We start from the raw sequence: 16,492 nt of genomic DNA, 5'->3' as shown, positions 1-16,492 counted from the left end.
CAGCGATCCCCTCGGCAGTGGAGGACAGAACGGGTCCAGTTTCTGAGTGGCAAAGTGATGTTAGCAGCATCATTGCAAACATGGGCTAATATTCAAAGCAGCAACAATCTTTCAGAAAGTGTACATTTACATGTAGATTTATATTATCTCAAGTAAAGCATATGATCAAAGGTGCAAAGCATAAAACGCAACGAACAATGCTCGCAGTTCCAACTCCTGACTCACCACGGGGCGTGTGTCTGAGTGAGATGGTTTTATACCCGAACGTGGGGCTGTGACATAGACATGTACCAAGCTGTACCGTTTTTACCAATAGGGAAATCCAATTGTAGCAGCCACTGTTCAACCCAAAGAGGGCAGCACTAAGATGTTTTTAGGACAAATATTGCAGAATTAAACAAGTTTATATTAAAACGAAAAAATTGCACAGTAACAAAGATAGCACACTTAAGGCCTAATTTATACAGTTAATCTACAAAAAAGTTGATTAGGGGTTTAGTTCCACTTTAACAAAAGAACATTCACCTGTGTACATTTAAATTAAGTTACAGATAAAAGCAGTGCTGGTTCATGCATGAATGTCTTAGGTGAATCTCTCCTTCAAAGCACCCTTTCCCCTTGATGAAAAAAGCAACACCCACTTCTCCACGGAAGAACTAAATCGATCCATTGTATATTATTCTTGTGTTTTATAAAAAGAAATTTAAAGAGACATATAGGCATATGGAGATTTTTGGATATAGATATACATTTATACCTAAAGGTATAAATATATTAGAGATCTAATTAAACATAGGATCAATAACTTTAAATGTGTTTTAAAAGAATCTCTGTTCAGCAGATAATAATTCAGCTAAGATCATTTTAGATTTTGAAATGAGATGGTCATGAGATAAGGAAATGTGGTCCAGGCTTCCCCCAAAAAAAATCAAATAGCCCTTTAATTTAGCCAAATCAGAGGTTGCAAATCAGATTCCAACTTCAGCATCATTAGCAGCTGTCATTAACCCTGAAGGACAACTATGTTCTTACACAGCACAGGGGGGCAGGAGGGGCCGCTCATTCCCCACTGACTGGACACATCATTAAGAGAAAATTAGCTCAACACCCAATTGACCGATTACTTCTTTTTTCTGTCAAGGGCTTGTGGTGCCCCCCTAGTCCATCGCGTACAAAAGGATTCACAATGTGTTCCACTTAACTCTATTCTTTATTGTTTTTATGTGTGTCATATACAAGAGTTGGGTTTAACCATGAACATACCAAGCCCTTTGGGTGTGATTCCACTGCACTCCAAAGGGTTTGTAGCCCAGTAGTAGTACTTCAGAGTGTGCATCAGCTGCAGGACTGTGCCAACGCGGCGAATGGTGGTGTATATAGTGGCGGTGCCGATGAACTCTGACGACAGGTACGTGTAGAGGGACAGCTGAACCTGTGCAGGCACAAACAAACCATTCGTGTAGCGCATGTAGATACACTGAGACACACACAAGTAGCTGGACTAATAAATTAGCAGTATGTTTATTGTGGTTGAAGAAAATGCTGTTTAATTGCAGTTTAATTGTATGAAGACAGCCACAGGAGAATGAGAAAGAGAATTAACAACCTGTTTCTTTTATGCTTTGTCCTATCATTAATATTTCAGGGCCTGAAATCATTACGCTTCAATCTGAGGAGCTACTTTTAATGCCTGAGCTTTAAGGGGGTGCCACTCTATAATTGCATATTTGTTCCTTCCTTCTGTTCCCTTTTCCCCTCTCCCAATATTCCTTCAGCCAATCCTCGTTGCACATTTGCTGAAATGAGACAGCTCACAAACCTCTGAGCTCATTACAGCGACCACCTTGCTGAGGGCCGGCCTTAAAGAGGTAGATCTTTTTAAGCTGATAAAATTAACGCAGGACCACGGCCTGACCTCATCACATCAGAGACGACTCAGCTGCCTTAAAAAGGCATTCAGTAAATTACTTTATATTATGTCACACAAACTCAGCTGCATACCTGCAGAGATTTAGCACAGTAGAACAACAAAAATCAGACATTTTGTGCACTGCTGCAACAAAAATAATTGGTTTTCTCTGACAGGACTATGTGTAACAGTAAAAAGGGTTTCTGGAGGCATGATGAGAAAGGTGACTTTTGCATGTGTTTAATTAAGCCCTAAATAGCAACAAGGTTAATCTTGGCAATAATTAGGGTAGCAGTAACACCTTTAGAGGAATAAAAATATTAAGCTCAGAGGGAAGTAGAACAGATGTAAGATTTGAGGATTAACATTTTTTCCTGCTATGTACATTGCTGAGACTGGCCTTGCTCTCGTTATACTGTATCTCTGCTCAGTTATCATCATGCATTTTCTTTACTGGCACTTGAATGAAGGGGAAAAAAATTATAAGATAATTCACTTTGATCCGCTTTGTGTTGACAACTGGGATCAATAAAAGTCACAGTGTTGGATTCTGTGTTTCTACCGGAGCAACATTAACTAATCGGATTTTGTATCTTCCATTTTTGCTCCAATTTGCCCCGGAGTGCCCTTCGACTGCAAGATTGCCTCTTAGGGTCAGAGAGAAGTTTTGCAAACTGCGGCACGAGCCGATGGACCTCGTGGGAATGCCAAAGTCTCTCACATCTAGTTCAGAGCGAGAATAAGAAAAGAGGAGCTGCAAACCCTCTCTCTTCTCCTGGGGTATTTTCAAATGTCACATTTCCTATTTGTTTCCCTCGCTTAGATCTTTTGTCCTTTAACAGGACAGAGATACGGCTCCTCTCTGCACGTCCTCCGAGCTCATTTATTAAATTAATATAAAGGGTAATGGCCGCTGAGACGTCAGTTCTGTGTTTCTCTTTTGTTTGGTTCAGGCATGAACTCAATCAAAATATCATAGAGAAGAGGATAATATATTTGTTGTTCTTGTTTTAATTCCCTTCTCTCTGTCATCAGTACAGTTATCTGCCTTTTTTTGGAACAAAGTACTTACAGGAGATGCACACAAAGATAAACAGACCTTGGCAGGTGTGTGTATCCAGATGGCAGCGTTGAAGAGGACATGGTCACAGAGCTGTTTGAGGAGTGGCGCTCCATGAGGTAAACCATCCAGATACTTTGCGAAAGACAGGAACTGCTCAAGGACTGCCCTAGTGATGTGAATCCGAGACGACTGCAGGAAGAAGGTCAAGTATGAGTCGTAGCTTAATCAAGCAAAGACATAACTAAGCAAATGAAGTCTATTTTCTCAGACAACAAATGCAACACAATGCATAACTAAAGTATAGTGAAAGAGTGCCTTGCAAAAGAATTTCTACCCCTTGAAGTTGTTGACAGCCTTGAAAAGGTTTTCTTCTAGTATTGTTTTGTATTTAAGCTCCATCCATCTTCCCATTAACTCTAAAAAGCTTGATGCAGCAAACACCATAGTTTACAGTGAGGATGGTGTTTTCAGGGTCATGTGAAGTGTTCCTCCACAAATACCACTTTCACTGTAGTTTTATATAAGATAATCAGAGTAAAGTGGTCTGAATACGTAGGTTTACTACAATTTTCAAATTATTATTTGTTAAAAAACATGTATCTTATGCGTATTGTGAAATAGAGGAAATATCTTATTCTTATCTTATTGTAGTTTTGTGTTTGTTATTGTAATGTGAAAAAACATCCAGAAGTTCAAGGGTGTGTATACATTTGCAAAGCGCTGTACTTAAGCATTTACCATGGCTGATAATGTTTTATTGGTAGAAGACACACAAAAGTAGAAACAGTGGTATTGCGTCTTTTTACTCACTCTGTTAGATCACTGTTCAAGGCCAGGTACTTTTTTAAATAAAAATTACACAGTATTACTTTCAGCTAACACACTGGAAAACAACAAACGCAAGAGTTTATTTTTATCAGTATAAATAGTTATGGTTAAGAGGGAAGATCTTTGTGTGGATCCTTCATGAACCTTGAAAAATACAGTGGAGGCCACGGTAAAGACCAAGGCTTCTCTCCTTATCAACGGACCAATAAACAACCACGACTTGAAACCACATCATAGGCCTTCGCACTGACCTTCTCCAGCAGGTAACCAATCACCAGAAAACCCTTCCCTCCCAGCATCTGCTCCTGCATGGCCACGGAGCTTTTCAACAACTCCACCAGGAACGCCAGCAGAGTCGCGCTGCAACATACAACACATGGATGTGTTTAAATGTGTTTTCTACTGCAACCTGTGAGCGGGTTGCAGTAGAATACTTGAACCACGTTCCCATCACAGCTCCTTCCACCCACATTCAGCTTCTCCATAACTTATTATTAATACGCAGGCGTATTTTCTGCCGTATCTCCATCCTTCTGATAATATTAAATAAATAATCTGTCTGTGGCTGACATGATGTTGTGATGCTGCATGATAAAGTAACTGCATTAAAGACCACATGATGCAGCGGTATCAGGATGATCCTAAAGCCAAAGGACAGATACATTGAAAAATTTCTGTTTTCTGCAGGGGAAAGTGCCTCTTACTTTGTCCTTTCCAACTAATATTCCCCGTTTGTTTTGTAGCTTTCAGCACAGCTTTATAATGTCAGATTTCATATGAAGATAAGGCTCATTTTGTACTTTTGTGTTGTTAATGGCTCACCAGACTGTGGTGTCTACGCTGCTGTCATTGAGCTGCTTGTAATCCAGCTGAGCGAAGAGTGGAAACAGGACCTGGATGCCTCCTATAGAGTGGATGGCACTATGGATGGAGTGAGTAACAATGGCCTTCACATCCTGTTGGAAAACAGAGCTCAGTTAGTTTTACACAAAGCAAAGTAAATAAAACTGAAAGCATCGAAATGTTAAAGCAGATTTCAAGAAAGGTGGACTGTAAAAGGATAGAAGCAGGATAGAAGGGTAGAAGCATTTCATTGCTGGTTAAAAAGAAATACTTTTTATTTCTTTGACTTTAGTACTGAGGCCACATTTACTGGTAATTTTACTGTGAATTAACTGAACATGAAAGAGTTTCCATTGTAATAAACATTTGTAAAAAAAAAAATTGTACAAACTTGTGTCAAACTGATGGGTTTTTCAGCCTTTGAAAAGTTGTAAAACTGATCAAATACAGAGATGGGGAACTCTGAGTCTTTAAGACTTGGACTGAAACTGACTACGACTCGCACTGAAAATAATCGAGACTTGAGTTGTGGAACTTGAGTCTCATGAACAAACTTTATTTCATTTAATCAGGTGAAAATCAGCCCATAAGTAAGCCACAGGGATGTAAATATTCTCCTGTTAAATGGTGCGCCTAATTTATCAGCCAGGGATATTTATGGACCATCGGCTATTATCGGATCATGACAATATACTTGTTTGTTGTAGCTTCATAGCAATAATGATGTAAATCAAACTGAACTCTGTATTGAATCACCTTGGAATATGCTCATTGTTCAGTAAGATTTACTTCATGGTTTTTTAATACTCCTACAAACCTTCCGAATTAAGGACAACAAAGCATCTACACTGCAGTACAGTGCTGTAAAAAAGTGTTTGCCCACTTTCAGAATAGTTCAGTTTTTTGCTTTTTTGCCCACTTACGTGTTTCCAAATGTGCCCCTTTCAGTTTTGATGGGTCACAGGATATCATCAGGATGTTTCATAGCAAATGTGAGACAAACCTTTGTGTTTTTTGTTCAGCAGTGGTGTAACCTTGGAAGTCAATGCTATTTTTGCACTCTCTCTTTGTTATTATTGAATCATTAACCCTGAGGCAAGTTAAGTCAGTTGTTTTGGGTCATTTTGTGACCTCCAGGAGGAGTCATGGATGCACTCTTAAATCAGGCCATGATTTGTTGTGTTTTGGGATGTTTTAGCCTACTTCGTGCGGTCAGACAGTTTCAATTTAAGTGATGATTTTACAGGTGTGAGAGTAATCTGACTAGGGTGTGGCTAATGAAATGCTGTCCAAAACATCGTGGGTCATCACAGCTAATTCATGATTTAAGTTGGGATGTAATTTGCTAGTATTTCACATCGGGTCAAGTCGGTTTGGCTAACTTTCTTACATTAACGAATAGAATCCTCATTTGAAAACTACTTTTTTGTATCTGATGAATATTTTTAATTTTCTTTGTTGATCTGAAAATTTTATGTCGGAGCAAAAAAGAAAGAAAAAACAGACAAGATCTGTAGGGGAGGAAATACCTTTTCACAGCACCATATGTAGCGAAGGACTGGACCATTTTAAACACGGGTTAATAATGTCATTTTAAAAACAATTCTGATTCTTCAAAATAAAGAGCTTCTTCTGGTCGATTAATTTAGAAATTCAACATTAACAGGCGTTTGATATATTGGGGTTGAAATGCCTCCCATCACCCTAATCTTTTGCTTCTTCCACAGATTCTCTATCAGAGTCAAGTCAGGACTCCGGGTTGGCCAATTCAAAATGTTGATGTTACTTCTAGTCAGAAGAAAAAGGTTGGTAAAATAAAAAATAAAAAAATAAATCTGCTAAGGGTATTAATCCTTTAGGGCTTAACAGTATGCATAATCTCATTTTCTTATAAATAAAACCTGAGATGACTTGGCAAGGGATGCCCCATTTCATCTTTGCGGGTTGTCTTTCCAATACACTTCAATCTAATTAGTAGAAAGAAAAACATACTTTTTTAGCTATAAGAAAAAACCAAGCTTGCTATTAAAAAGTAAAAATCTGGTGTCGAATGTCTGTACTCTCTCCAAACTCACTGAACTGCAAAAAAGAGAATAAAATCACTATAAAAAGTATTTTAATAGCCAATCACAGTGTCACTCTCCTACTATCTTTATATCCATTTTATTTCCACTTTGAGCTTAGGAGGAAGTATTTTTGTTCATAAATATTCACTAAATTTTACAATTCAGAGCTCTGCACACCTTTAACGAAAGACGGATGCTTAAACCTACAATAAAACTAATCATCTTGACCCAAGTATTTCCTTTAGGATTTGTTTTAATTGCTTTTCATTAAGTGCAGTGTGTATTTTTTTTTTGAAATATTTAACATGTCCCTTTTATAGAAAACAAGTTAACCTCTGTATGCCAACCACAATAAACACTACAAATTTTGCACAAATGCTCCTGAAGTGGCTTTGAGTCAGCCTGTGTCATAGCGGCCTGATAATCAAACTGACATGCTGGTTTATTTTGCTTCATTCATGCATTTTTGCATTTTCTGAACCAACCAAGGAGATATAGAGAGGATATAGCTGAAACTGACCTGCAGCATGAGCGCATGCGGTGAGTGGACAAAGATGGAGGGGTTTTCCCTTGGCGACGACTCCAGGCAGAGCTGGGCGTCCGTCGCCTTGGCGTTGTAGGTGAAGGAGATAGAGCTGGCCAACTTGCTGTCATACAACACCTGCTTGTGGTGCTCAGCCAGGTGGATGTCACTCTCGGACTTGAACTTGAAAGTGCTCTGCAGAGACAGACAGAATAAGAAAGCCAGGAAAAAAACTTGAAACCAGGAAGACAAATGAGTTGTCAGTTGACGAGATAAGTGCAAGTGTGTATCTGCATGTACAAGTTCAACACCCAAAATGGAGTCGGCTTAATTGCAGCCGGAGCCTCGTGTAAACAACACAGCATTAACTTAATGAACACAGTGCAAACCAGGGCACTAATTCAATTAGTGCAGAATAAGAGGCAGAGCGGGGGAGCGCATGTGTGGGAAAGAAGCATTCAGGGATCCAGATTTATCTCTTTGTAGTCTGTCAGAACGACAACCCACAAAAAGATCAACACATTTGTCATCCAGTCCCAGTATGTTAAATAATGTTTATCCTAACCTTCGCCAAGATTCTAAGCCTTTATGAAGATACCGTCTTACAATCACACCCATAAACATTTTCTCCTGACAAGATACAAAGTTCTTCAAACAAATGTTTTTGGTGTTTAGGGTTTTCTCTTTTGTTCCCCTGATTATTTGGTTGTAAGATCATATTTTAGTCAGTTAGTATATCACATCAAAACTTTATAGAAATAAACCATTCTGACTTTAACATATGTAGATATACAAAGTTAGGCGCAACATTATTCTTAATTCATAATTAAATAATGTAAGAGTAGTATTAGGTTTTAAAAAAAAAAAAATTCTGTTTTTATTTATATTTTTAAAAAAGTGAATGTCAAAAATTATTTACACATTTCAATAATCATTTAATGTTTTTGCTTTTATTTTTTTAGGATTTATATTTGGTAATGAACTCCAAAGTCTTTAAGTGGGAAATGCCTCCTTGCCATCGCCCTAATCAAAAGCTCCTCCCACAGATTTGAGTCAAGACTCTAGCTGGGCCACTACAAAACTTTCATATTACTTCAGGTCAGAAAAAAATTTTCTTCACATTACATTACTTTTAATATAAGTCTGCCAGGGATAACAATAATTTTGGGCTTAACTTAAGGGTGTAATGTAAACCATTAGGTACTTTTTTATATAACGTTTCTGAACAGCGGGTGATGGAGGATGTGCTAACCTGTTTTCATCACTCAATCAATTTTCTACACCCATTAACTCTAATAATGGTTTCATTATCAAGAGGAGCTAAAAATAAAACTAAATCAAAAAAATCCTTCACCAAAGCATTAGTTCAAGGGTATTCACAGCTATTCAGCTAAGAAGATATTTGTTTTTAAACAATATTTTCAATATATTTGTGGTAAAATGGGACATATTCTGTTTTTATGTTACATATATATTATTTTTATGTTTTATATATATATATATATTAGTTTTTTCTTTATTTATATATATATAGACACACACACACACACACACAGAATGTACAGACCAAAGGTTTGGACACACCTTCTCATTCAAAGAGTTGTCTTTATTTTCATGACTATGAATATTGTAGCTTCACACTGAAAGCATCAAAACTATGAATTAACACATGTGGAATTATATACTGAACAAAAAAGTGTGAAACAACTGAAAATATGTCTTATATTCTAGGTTCTTCAAAGTAGCCACCTTTTGCTTTGATTACTGCTCCGCACTCTTGGCATTCTGTTGATGAGCTTCAAAAGGTAGTCACCTGAAATGGTTTTTACTTCACAGGTGTGTCCTGTCAGGTATAATAAGTGGGATTTCAAGCCTTATAAATGTGGTTGGGACCATCAGTTATGTTGTGCAGGAGGTGAATACAGTACACAGCTGATAGACCTACTGTTAGAATTTGTATTATGGCCAGAAAAAAGCAGCTAAGTAAAGAAAAACGAGTGGCCATCATTGCTGTAAGAAATGAAGGTCAGTCAGTCCGAACAATTGGGAAAACATTGAAAGTGTCCCCAAGTGCAGTCGCAAAAACCATTAAGCGCTACAAAGAAACTGGATCACATGAGGACCGCCCCAGAAAAGGAAGACCAAGAGTCGCCTCTGCTGCAGACAATAAGTTCATCCGAGTCACCAGCCTCAGAAATCGCAGGTTAACAGCAGCTCAGATTAGAGAACAGGTCAATGCCACACAGAGTTCTAGCAGCAGACACATCTCTAGAACAACTGTTAAGAGGAGACTGTGTGAATCAGGCCTTCATGGTAAAATAGCTGCTAGGAAACCACTGCTGAGGACAGGCAACAAGCAGAAGAGACTTGTTTGGGCTAAAGAACACAAGGAATGGACATTAGACCAGTGGAAATCTGTGCTTTGGTCTGATGAGTCCAAGTTTGAGATCTTTGGTTCCAACCACCGTGTCTTTGTGCGGCGCAGAAGAGGTGAACGGATGGACTCTACATGCCTGGTTCCCACCGTGACGCATGGAGGAGGAGGTGTGATGGTGTGGGGGTGCTTTGCTGGTGATACTGTTGGGGATTTATTCAAAATTGAAGGCATACTGAATCAGCATGGCTACCACAGCATCTTGTAGCGGGATGCTATTCCATCCGGTTTGCCTTTAGTTGGACCATCATTTATTTTTCAACAGGACAATGACCCCAAACACACCTCCAGGCTGTGTAAGGGCTATTTGACCAAGAACGAGAGTGATGGGGTGCTGCGCCAGATGACCTGGCCTCCACAGTCACCGGACCTGAACCCAATCGAGATGGTTTGGGGTGAGCTGGACCGCAGAGTGAAGGCAAAAGGCCCAACAAGTGCTAAGCATCTCTGGGAACTCCTTCAAGACTGTTGGAAAACCATTTCAGGTGACTACCTCTTGAAGCTCATCAAGAGAATGCCAAGAGTCCGCGGAGCAGTAATCAGAGCAAAAGGTGGCTACTTTGAAGAACCTAGAAAATAAGACATATTTTCAGTTGTTTCACACTTTTTTGTTCAGTATATAATTCATAGTTTTGATGCCTTCATTGTGAAGCTACAATATTCATAGTCATGAAAATAAAGAAAACTCTGGTGGTGGTGGTGTAGGGGTTAGCGCTGGTGGTGTAGGGGTTAGCGTGCGACCACATATAGAAGCTATAGTCCACGAAGTGGCCGTCCCGGGTTCGAGTCCTGGACCCGGCGACCTTTGCCGAATGTCTCCCCCTCTCTTTGCCCCTCCTTCCTGTCTGCCTACTGTCAAAAATAAAGGCCTATAGTGCCAAAAGAAATAAAAAAAATTTAAAAAAACACCAAGACTTCTTATAAAAGGGCAGTCAGATGAGTGCAAGAAGTCGACAGCGATGCTGCATTCTATCAGCAAGTCAGTTTTTCCAAACCCAATGACTCCACTTTACTTTCATGTAAGCAGAGGAAGCTCTATCCATGTTTTGACATCCTGTAAACACTTCCACAAATTCTCTAGACACTGACTCCACCAGATTTCAAAAGTAAATAAGTCTGGATGTCATCTGCATAACAATAAAACAGGGCTTAAAATGGAGCCCTAAGGTACCCCACATTTAAGTGGGGCTCCTGTGGAGGAAAACTGTCCAAATTGGACAGAGAAACTCCTATAAGACAATTAAGACTCTAACCATGTAAGTGCTGTGCCCTTCCCACGAACAGACTGTTCCAAGCATGATAATAAAATGTCATGATCGACTGTGTCGAAGGCAGCAGTGAGATCAAGACTTAAAATAGCAGAAGCCTCAAAAGCAAATCATTGCACACCTTGAGAAGAGCCATTTCAGTACTGTAACATGACTGAATACTGTCACCTGGACAGTATGAAGGCCTCAGGTGTTGAACTATTTCAGAAAATATGAGATAGTAACAAGCTCAAAATGTTTTAAAACAGCAGGAGATACAGGTGAAATATCAGGATCAGGGGTGCAAAGTAATCTGACAGCATTCAATATTTCAATAAAAAAAAATTCAAACTTTTCACAAAGTGAAACAGAAGGAGGCAGGCAATAGGAATCATAAGGATTCAACAGAGTTCAAAGAATTTAAAAGAATTTTAAACTTCCTGATATTCCCAGACACAAAACTATAAACGTGTTTTGGCTTTTGTTTTTTTTTGTTTTTTTTTTGTGGCACTAGTGGCCAGTATTTTGTAAATTGACCAGCAGGGAATATGGGGTGGAGAGAGAGATTGAAAGACATGCACCAAAGGTCAACAGGCCAGGACTCGAACCCATGATGGCTGCATTGAGGACTGAAGCCTCTGTACATGGATCACTTCCTTTACCCCTCTGCCGCGGTATTAACATTTTTGACAATAGCCTGATACTTATTTAAACAGAGGTCTAGTGTGAGATAAGTGCCCTGAGCAGTTTGCACGTAGAAGTAGATATAATATACTATATCTTCATCCAAGCACATTTCTAAAACTTACACACACATCTATACCTTCTGAGCAGCATCTGCAAGAATAATTAGGGATAGTTGCACACCCCTAAGTTAATATCAACTGATTTACGAACAGGATACTTCAGCCTCTCTATTGAAAGGCTATGTTAAAGAGATTAATTATCCATTAAAGCTTACCAACAAAGCCGTAGTAAGATGCAGTGGTAATCCATCACAAAAACAAATAAAGTGCACTTTGGTTTTTTTCTAAGGTTAGTGAGCCCTCTGCACACAAAACATTTGAATAGCCGGAATGTGAAATTAATACACTTATTAGGAAGCACATTTTTTGCAGAGTAAGCCCGTTTGCCATGCAGCATTTATGATGTGTGTGAAGTTGTGGTCATGTAAAATAGGTCTGTATTTATGTTACCGTGCGGAAATACAAGGGTCAGGTAGATGAACGTGTAGAACAGTTTTGATGACTCCTTAAGGACTTAAGGAAGATACTAGAGAATGCAAGGAGAGATTTAATTTTTTATGTGAAGTTCTACAGACCTGAGTTTAAAGACAAACGTGTCCTCAACACACTGAGGAACAAATAGGACAACTGCCACATTTTTATGCACCTGACAGCTACGACAGCAGTGATATCAAAATACACACACAAACACACATATGTTTGATCCATTCAGTTCAATCTGCCTCTCCACACTGTTTGCAAAATATAGGCCAAAAGCAGTAAATGAGCTTTCCAGCATATGACTGAAGTGTACAAGTTTACTTGGAAATTATCTGGACTTTCTCCAAATACCTGCTTAGATAAGTTCATATGTAGACTTATAACAGATATCACTGAGAATTTTTTTTTCATGTTAAATCCAATTTTTAAATAATTTTATATTGTGTTAGGTCTTTCCTGCACAGCACCGTTGTCTGTATGGGTAAAACGACAAAAGCACAGCAGCGTAGAAGTCATTAAAAACTATCTTGTTCAAAGAACATTGCTAAGTTTACTATACAGGACAGCAAGATTTTCTGTAATTTTTGTGATTAACCAGAAACATATCAAAATATACTATGAGCTGAATTTCGGACAAGCAAGGCAGAGTTACCCGACCTACAACCCCCCCCAAACCTTTTCTTTTTTAAGCTTCATTAGTAAGAGAACCTCGAAACGTGATGTATGACATGACAGAACATGAAAACAACAACGTTACTGAAAAGAATATTACTACTTGTGTACACCATGTATACAGACTGAAGAACATAGAACCAGCGAATAGAACCAATGGAATAAATAAATGAAATAGAGAGAGAGTGAGAGAAGGAGAGAGAGAGACTGCAGGTTTTTAAGTTTTTCTGTGTCGATTGAAAAAATAAATGCCTAAAGACTAACAGATACTCTACTGGAACAGAGAATGTTTTTCTTTTAATCGAGGTAGCAAGAACAAGAACAAAGTTCTTCCTAGCCTAGGCATTGTGTACTTCACAAGAACTCTAATGCAGAACTCCTGGCAAGTTCACATCCACTTAAAATTCCTGACCAATCATAAGAATTGTTAGACAGCACACAAGAAAAAAGGTTCTGCCAACATGATGTGTCAAGAACAAGCTGCAAGAACTCCCAAAGTGTTCTTTGAGAGAGACCACATTTCTGTTCTTGCAGAGTATGTGCAGGTTTTTTTATTCAAGATTAGTCCACTGAAGCCTTGCTTACATCTGGAGAATTTGGATTAAAAACAACCCCTAATCGGATAATGAACAGGTTAATCACATTAATTTGACCCCTTGGCTGATGGTCATAATCTGTGCAACCAATAATCAAGTCTCTCCAGCAAAACTGTAGTAGATGTCAGGCACATCTAATACAGGCTTCAGAGATGTTTTCTTCACAAGTACTACAATAATAAATGTAACTTGCTTCTTCTGTTGTCAAAGAAAGCCTATGTGAAAATCTAATTCTCTTGCTCTCGGTGGAAGACACACGCGTTTTCTCTCCCTCCCTCCCTGCTGATCCCTGCTTCTGCTTTTTGTCTGTATTTTTCTCAGAGCCTCGCTTTGCATATCCTCCAAACTTTTAAATTAAGGATTTGGTCAGCTGGACTCTAAACGTAATTGATCAAATTTGTTTCTTTTCAACGGGAAGATTCTTGACAGTAGGAGACACTCTTGTCCAGACGGAACGTTATGTCGGTCGAGGACATAGAAAATGTGTACATATTTGGACTTTTGATAACAGGATTTCTGCTTTTTGGAGTTGGTGGTTACCTGGCTTATCGAGTGATTCGCAAAACGTGGGCGGCTGTTCAAAGCATTCCAAAGCTGCCTGCGATGTTGGATGGAGTCTGGAGAGCGATCAACCTTCAGACTGGAATGTTAAGAGAGCAGAATCGCAAGCTGGACACGATTCTTGAACAGAATCGCAGCCTGGCAGCGGTTGGACTGAGAGGTTAAAGGATATAATCTTGGAGAAATTGTACGCTCGAGATCTGCGGTAAGTACCAGAAATTTGGCTATTTGGATACGCAATTGAGACATACCAGTAAACATTTAAGGTAGTTGGAAATTCACAACTCCCTGAACCACAACATTTATTGTTTTTCTAAATCTGGCTCCCCAATGTGGCCTTGGCAACTTTTGCTAACTGGCCATTGACAAAATATCTCCTGGATGTTATATAAACATGACGCTCTTCCCCAGCACTCCCCTACCAGCTGTGTGCTGATAGGACTATGCGGCCGATTGATAAAACCACCACCTCTTTTCTCAAGGACAATGGCGCTTCTATCAGTGTTGACAGTCTAATTCTTGCAAACACACTCAGACTTACATTCGCACCCTCAGGATTCCACCATACCCTTGCTAAATCTTTACTTACAGTACCTTGCGAAAGTATTCAACCCTCTTGAACTTTTCAACCTCTTGCCACATTTCAGGCTTCAAACATCAAGATATAAAATTCTAATTTTTTGTGAAGAATCAACAAGTGGGACACAATTGTGAAGTGGAATTACATTTATTGGATGTGTCAAACGTGTTTAACAAATAAAAAACTGAAAAGTGGGGCGTGCAATATTATTCGGCCCCTTTACTTTTAGTGCAGCAAACTCACTCCAGAAGTTCAGTGAGGATCTCTGAATGATCCAATGTTGTCCCAAATGACTAATGATGATAAATAGAATCCACCTGTGTGTAATCAAGTCTCTGTATAAATGCACCTGCTCTGTGATAGTCTCAGGGTTCTGTTCAAAGCGCAGAGAGCATCATGAAGACCAAGGAACACACCAGGCAGGTCCAAGATACTGTTGTGGAGAAGTTTAAAGCCGGATTTGGATACAAAAAGATTTCCCAAGCTTTAAACATCCCAAGGAACACTGTGCAAGCAATCATATTGAAATGGAAGGAGTATCAGACCACTGCAAATCTACCAAGACCCGGCCATCCCTCTAAACTTTCATCTCGAACAAGGAGAAGACTGATCAGAGATGCAGCCAAGAGGCCCATGATCATTCTGGATGAACTGCAGAGATCTACAGCTGAGGTGGGAGAGTCTGTCCATAGGACAACAATCTGGCCTTTATGGAAGAGTGGCAAGAAGAAAGCCATTTCTCAATGATATCCATAAAAAGTCTTGTTTAAAGTTTGCCACAAGCCACCTGGGAGACACACCAAACATGTGGAAGAAGGTGCTCTGGTCAGATGAAACCAAAATCGAACTGTTTGGACACAATGCAAAACGATATGTTTGGGGTAAAAGCAACACACCTCATCACCCTGAACACAGGGGATAGTATTACACACTATCCCCACTGTCAAACATGGTGGTGGCAGCATCATGGTTTGGGCCTGCTTTTCGTCAGGAGGGACAGGGATGATGGTCAAAATATGTTGAAAGAGGAGGCTTTAATCTTCACAAAACAATTCTCCAAATGGGTTTTTGCACAAATACCTTTTAGTATTACAGCAACTTAAACACAGGCTATGACAAGGCATAACTTGTCTTTCTAGCACCTTCTCTGGTGATGTAATTAGCTTGCACATTACAGCCTGCTGGTTGCTGTCCGCCGGCTGCTAGCTTGCGCACTACTCCGATAACTTCCAGTTATGTTTGAAACTGTACATTTTGATAATACACAGGGTAAATGTCATAACCAAAGGCTATGTAATATGCAGAAGACCTACAATGGAAGTCAGCACTTTTATTTTACCAGAAAAACACATTTGGGGAAAGTTTGGCACCCTTTGCCTAACAGCCATTTCCGCCTGGCACATTGCGCTCTAAATCTTTTGTGGAACATATATGCTTCAACTTATTTAGTCCACATTTGCTGCTGTTATAGTAAAGATGTGCATGAATGCAACCTGGGGGTTCTCCTCAGAATTCCAAACGATTTTCATAGTATTTTGCTATGTTCATTTAGAAAAAACTTTGGGCGAGTCTCAAAAATTTTTATTTTTTCATTGTTTAATCACAATTAAATTAGACATAGTAACAGTTACAATAGTGGTTCTACTGGAAGAATGTTCTTTTATGTCTACCTTTACACAGGTACCAAAAGTTTGCAAGTAGGCCTTACAACTGTGAAGCTAAACGTGATTTATTTAAGGTAAGGTGTGGTTTAACAGGTTAAAGGGAAAATACTTGCTACATGTTTAAAACCTGTAAAAAACAAAAACAAACTGTTTGTCTTGTCTCTAAACAAGTTAATGAAGCACTGGTTAGTACATGTAAATGTAAGAACATGTAAGAATTTTGTCTGAGCATTTCTTTTAGTTGATTTTTGGGGGGAAAACCAAGTTTTCCAACTAATAT

General features: G+C 39.1%; 1 protein-coding gene across 1 annotated transcript in view; it reads right to left on the bottom strand.

Moving 5' to 3' along the window:
• Positions 1-16,492, bottom strand: part of nbeaa (neurobeachin a) — a 147,512-nt gene that overhangs the window by 61,699 nt on the left and 69,321 nt on the right. Inside the window, exons 9-13 of the mRNA XM_047378858.1 lie at positions 7,230-7,427; positions 4,623-4,756; positions 4,052-4,160; positions 3,009-3,161; positions 1,264-1,432 (exon numbers count right to left, since the gene is read on the bottom strand). Coding sequence (XP_047234814.1) covers positions 1,264-1,432; positions 3,009-3,161; positions 4,052-4,160; positions 4,623-4,756; positions 7,230-7,427 — 763 coding nt within the window. The remainder of the gene's footprint in view (positions 1-1,263; positions 1,433-3,008; positions 3,162-4,051; positions 4,161-4,622; positions 4,757-7,229; positions 7,428-16,492) is intronic.

The sequence above is a fragment of the Girardinichthys multiradiatus genome, chromosome 11, assembly GCF_021462225.1.
Source record: "Girardinichthys multiradiatus isolate DD_20200921_A chromosome 11, DD_fGirMul_XY1, whole genome shotgun sequence".
NCBI lineage: Eukaryota > Metazoa > Chordata > Actinopteri > Cyprinodontiformes > Goodeidae > Girardinichthys > Girardinichthys multiradiatus.
The sequence above is the reverse complement of the archived record's forward strand: the minus strand, read 5'-3'. Positions and strand labels throughout refer to the sequence as shown.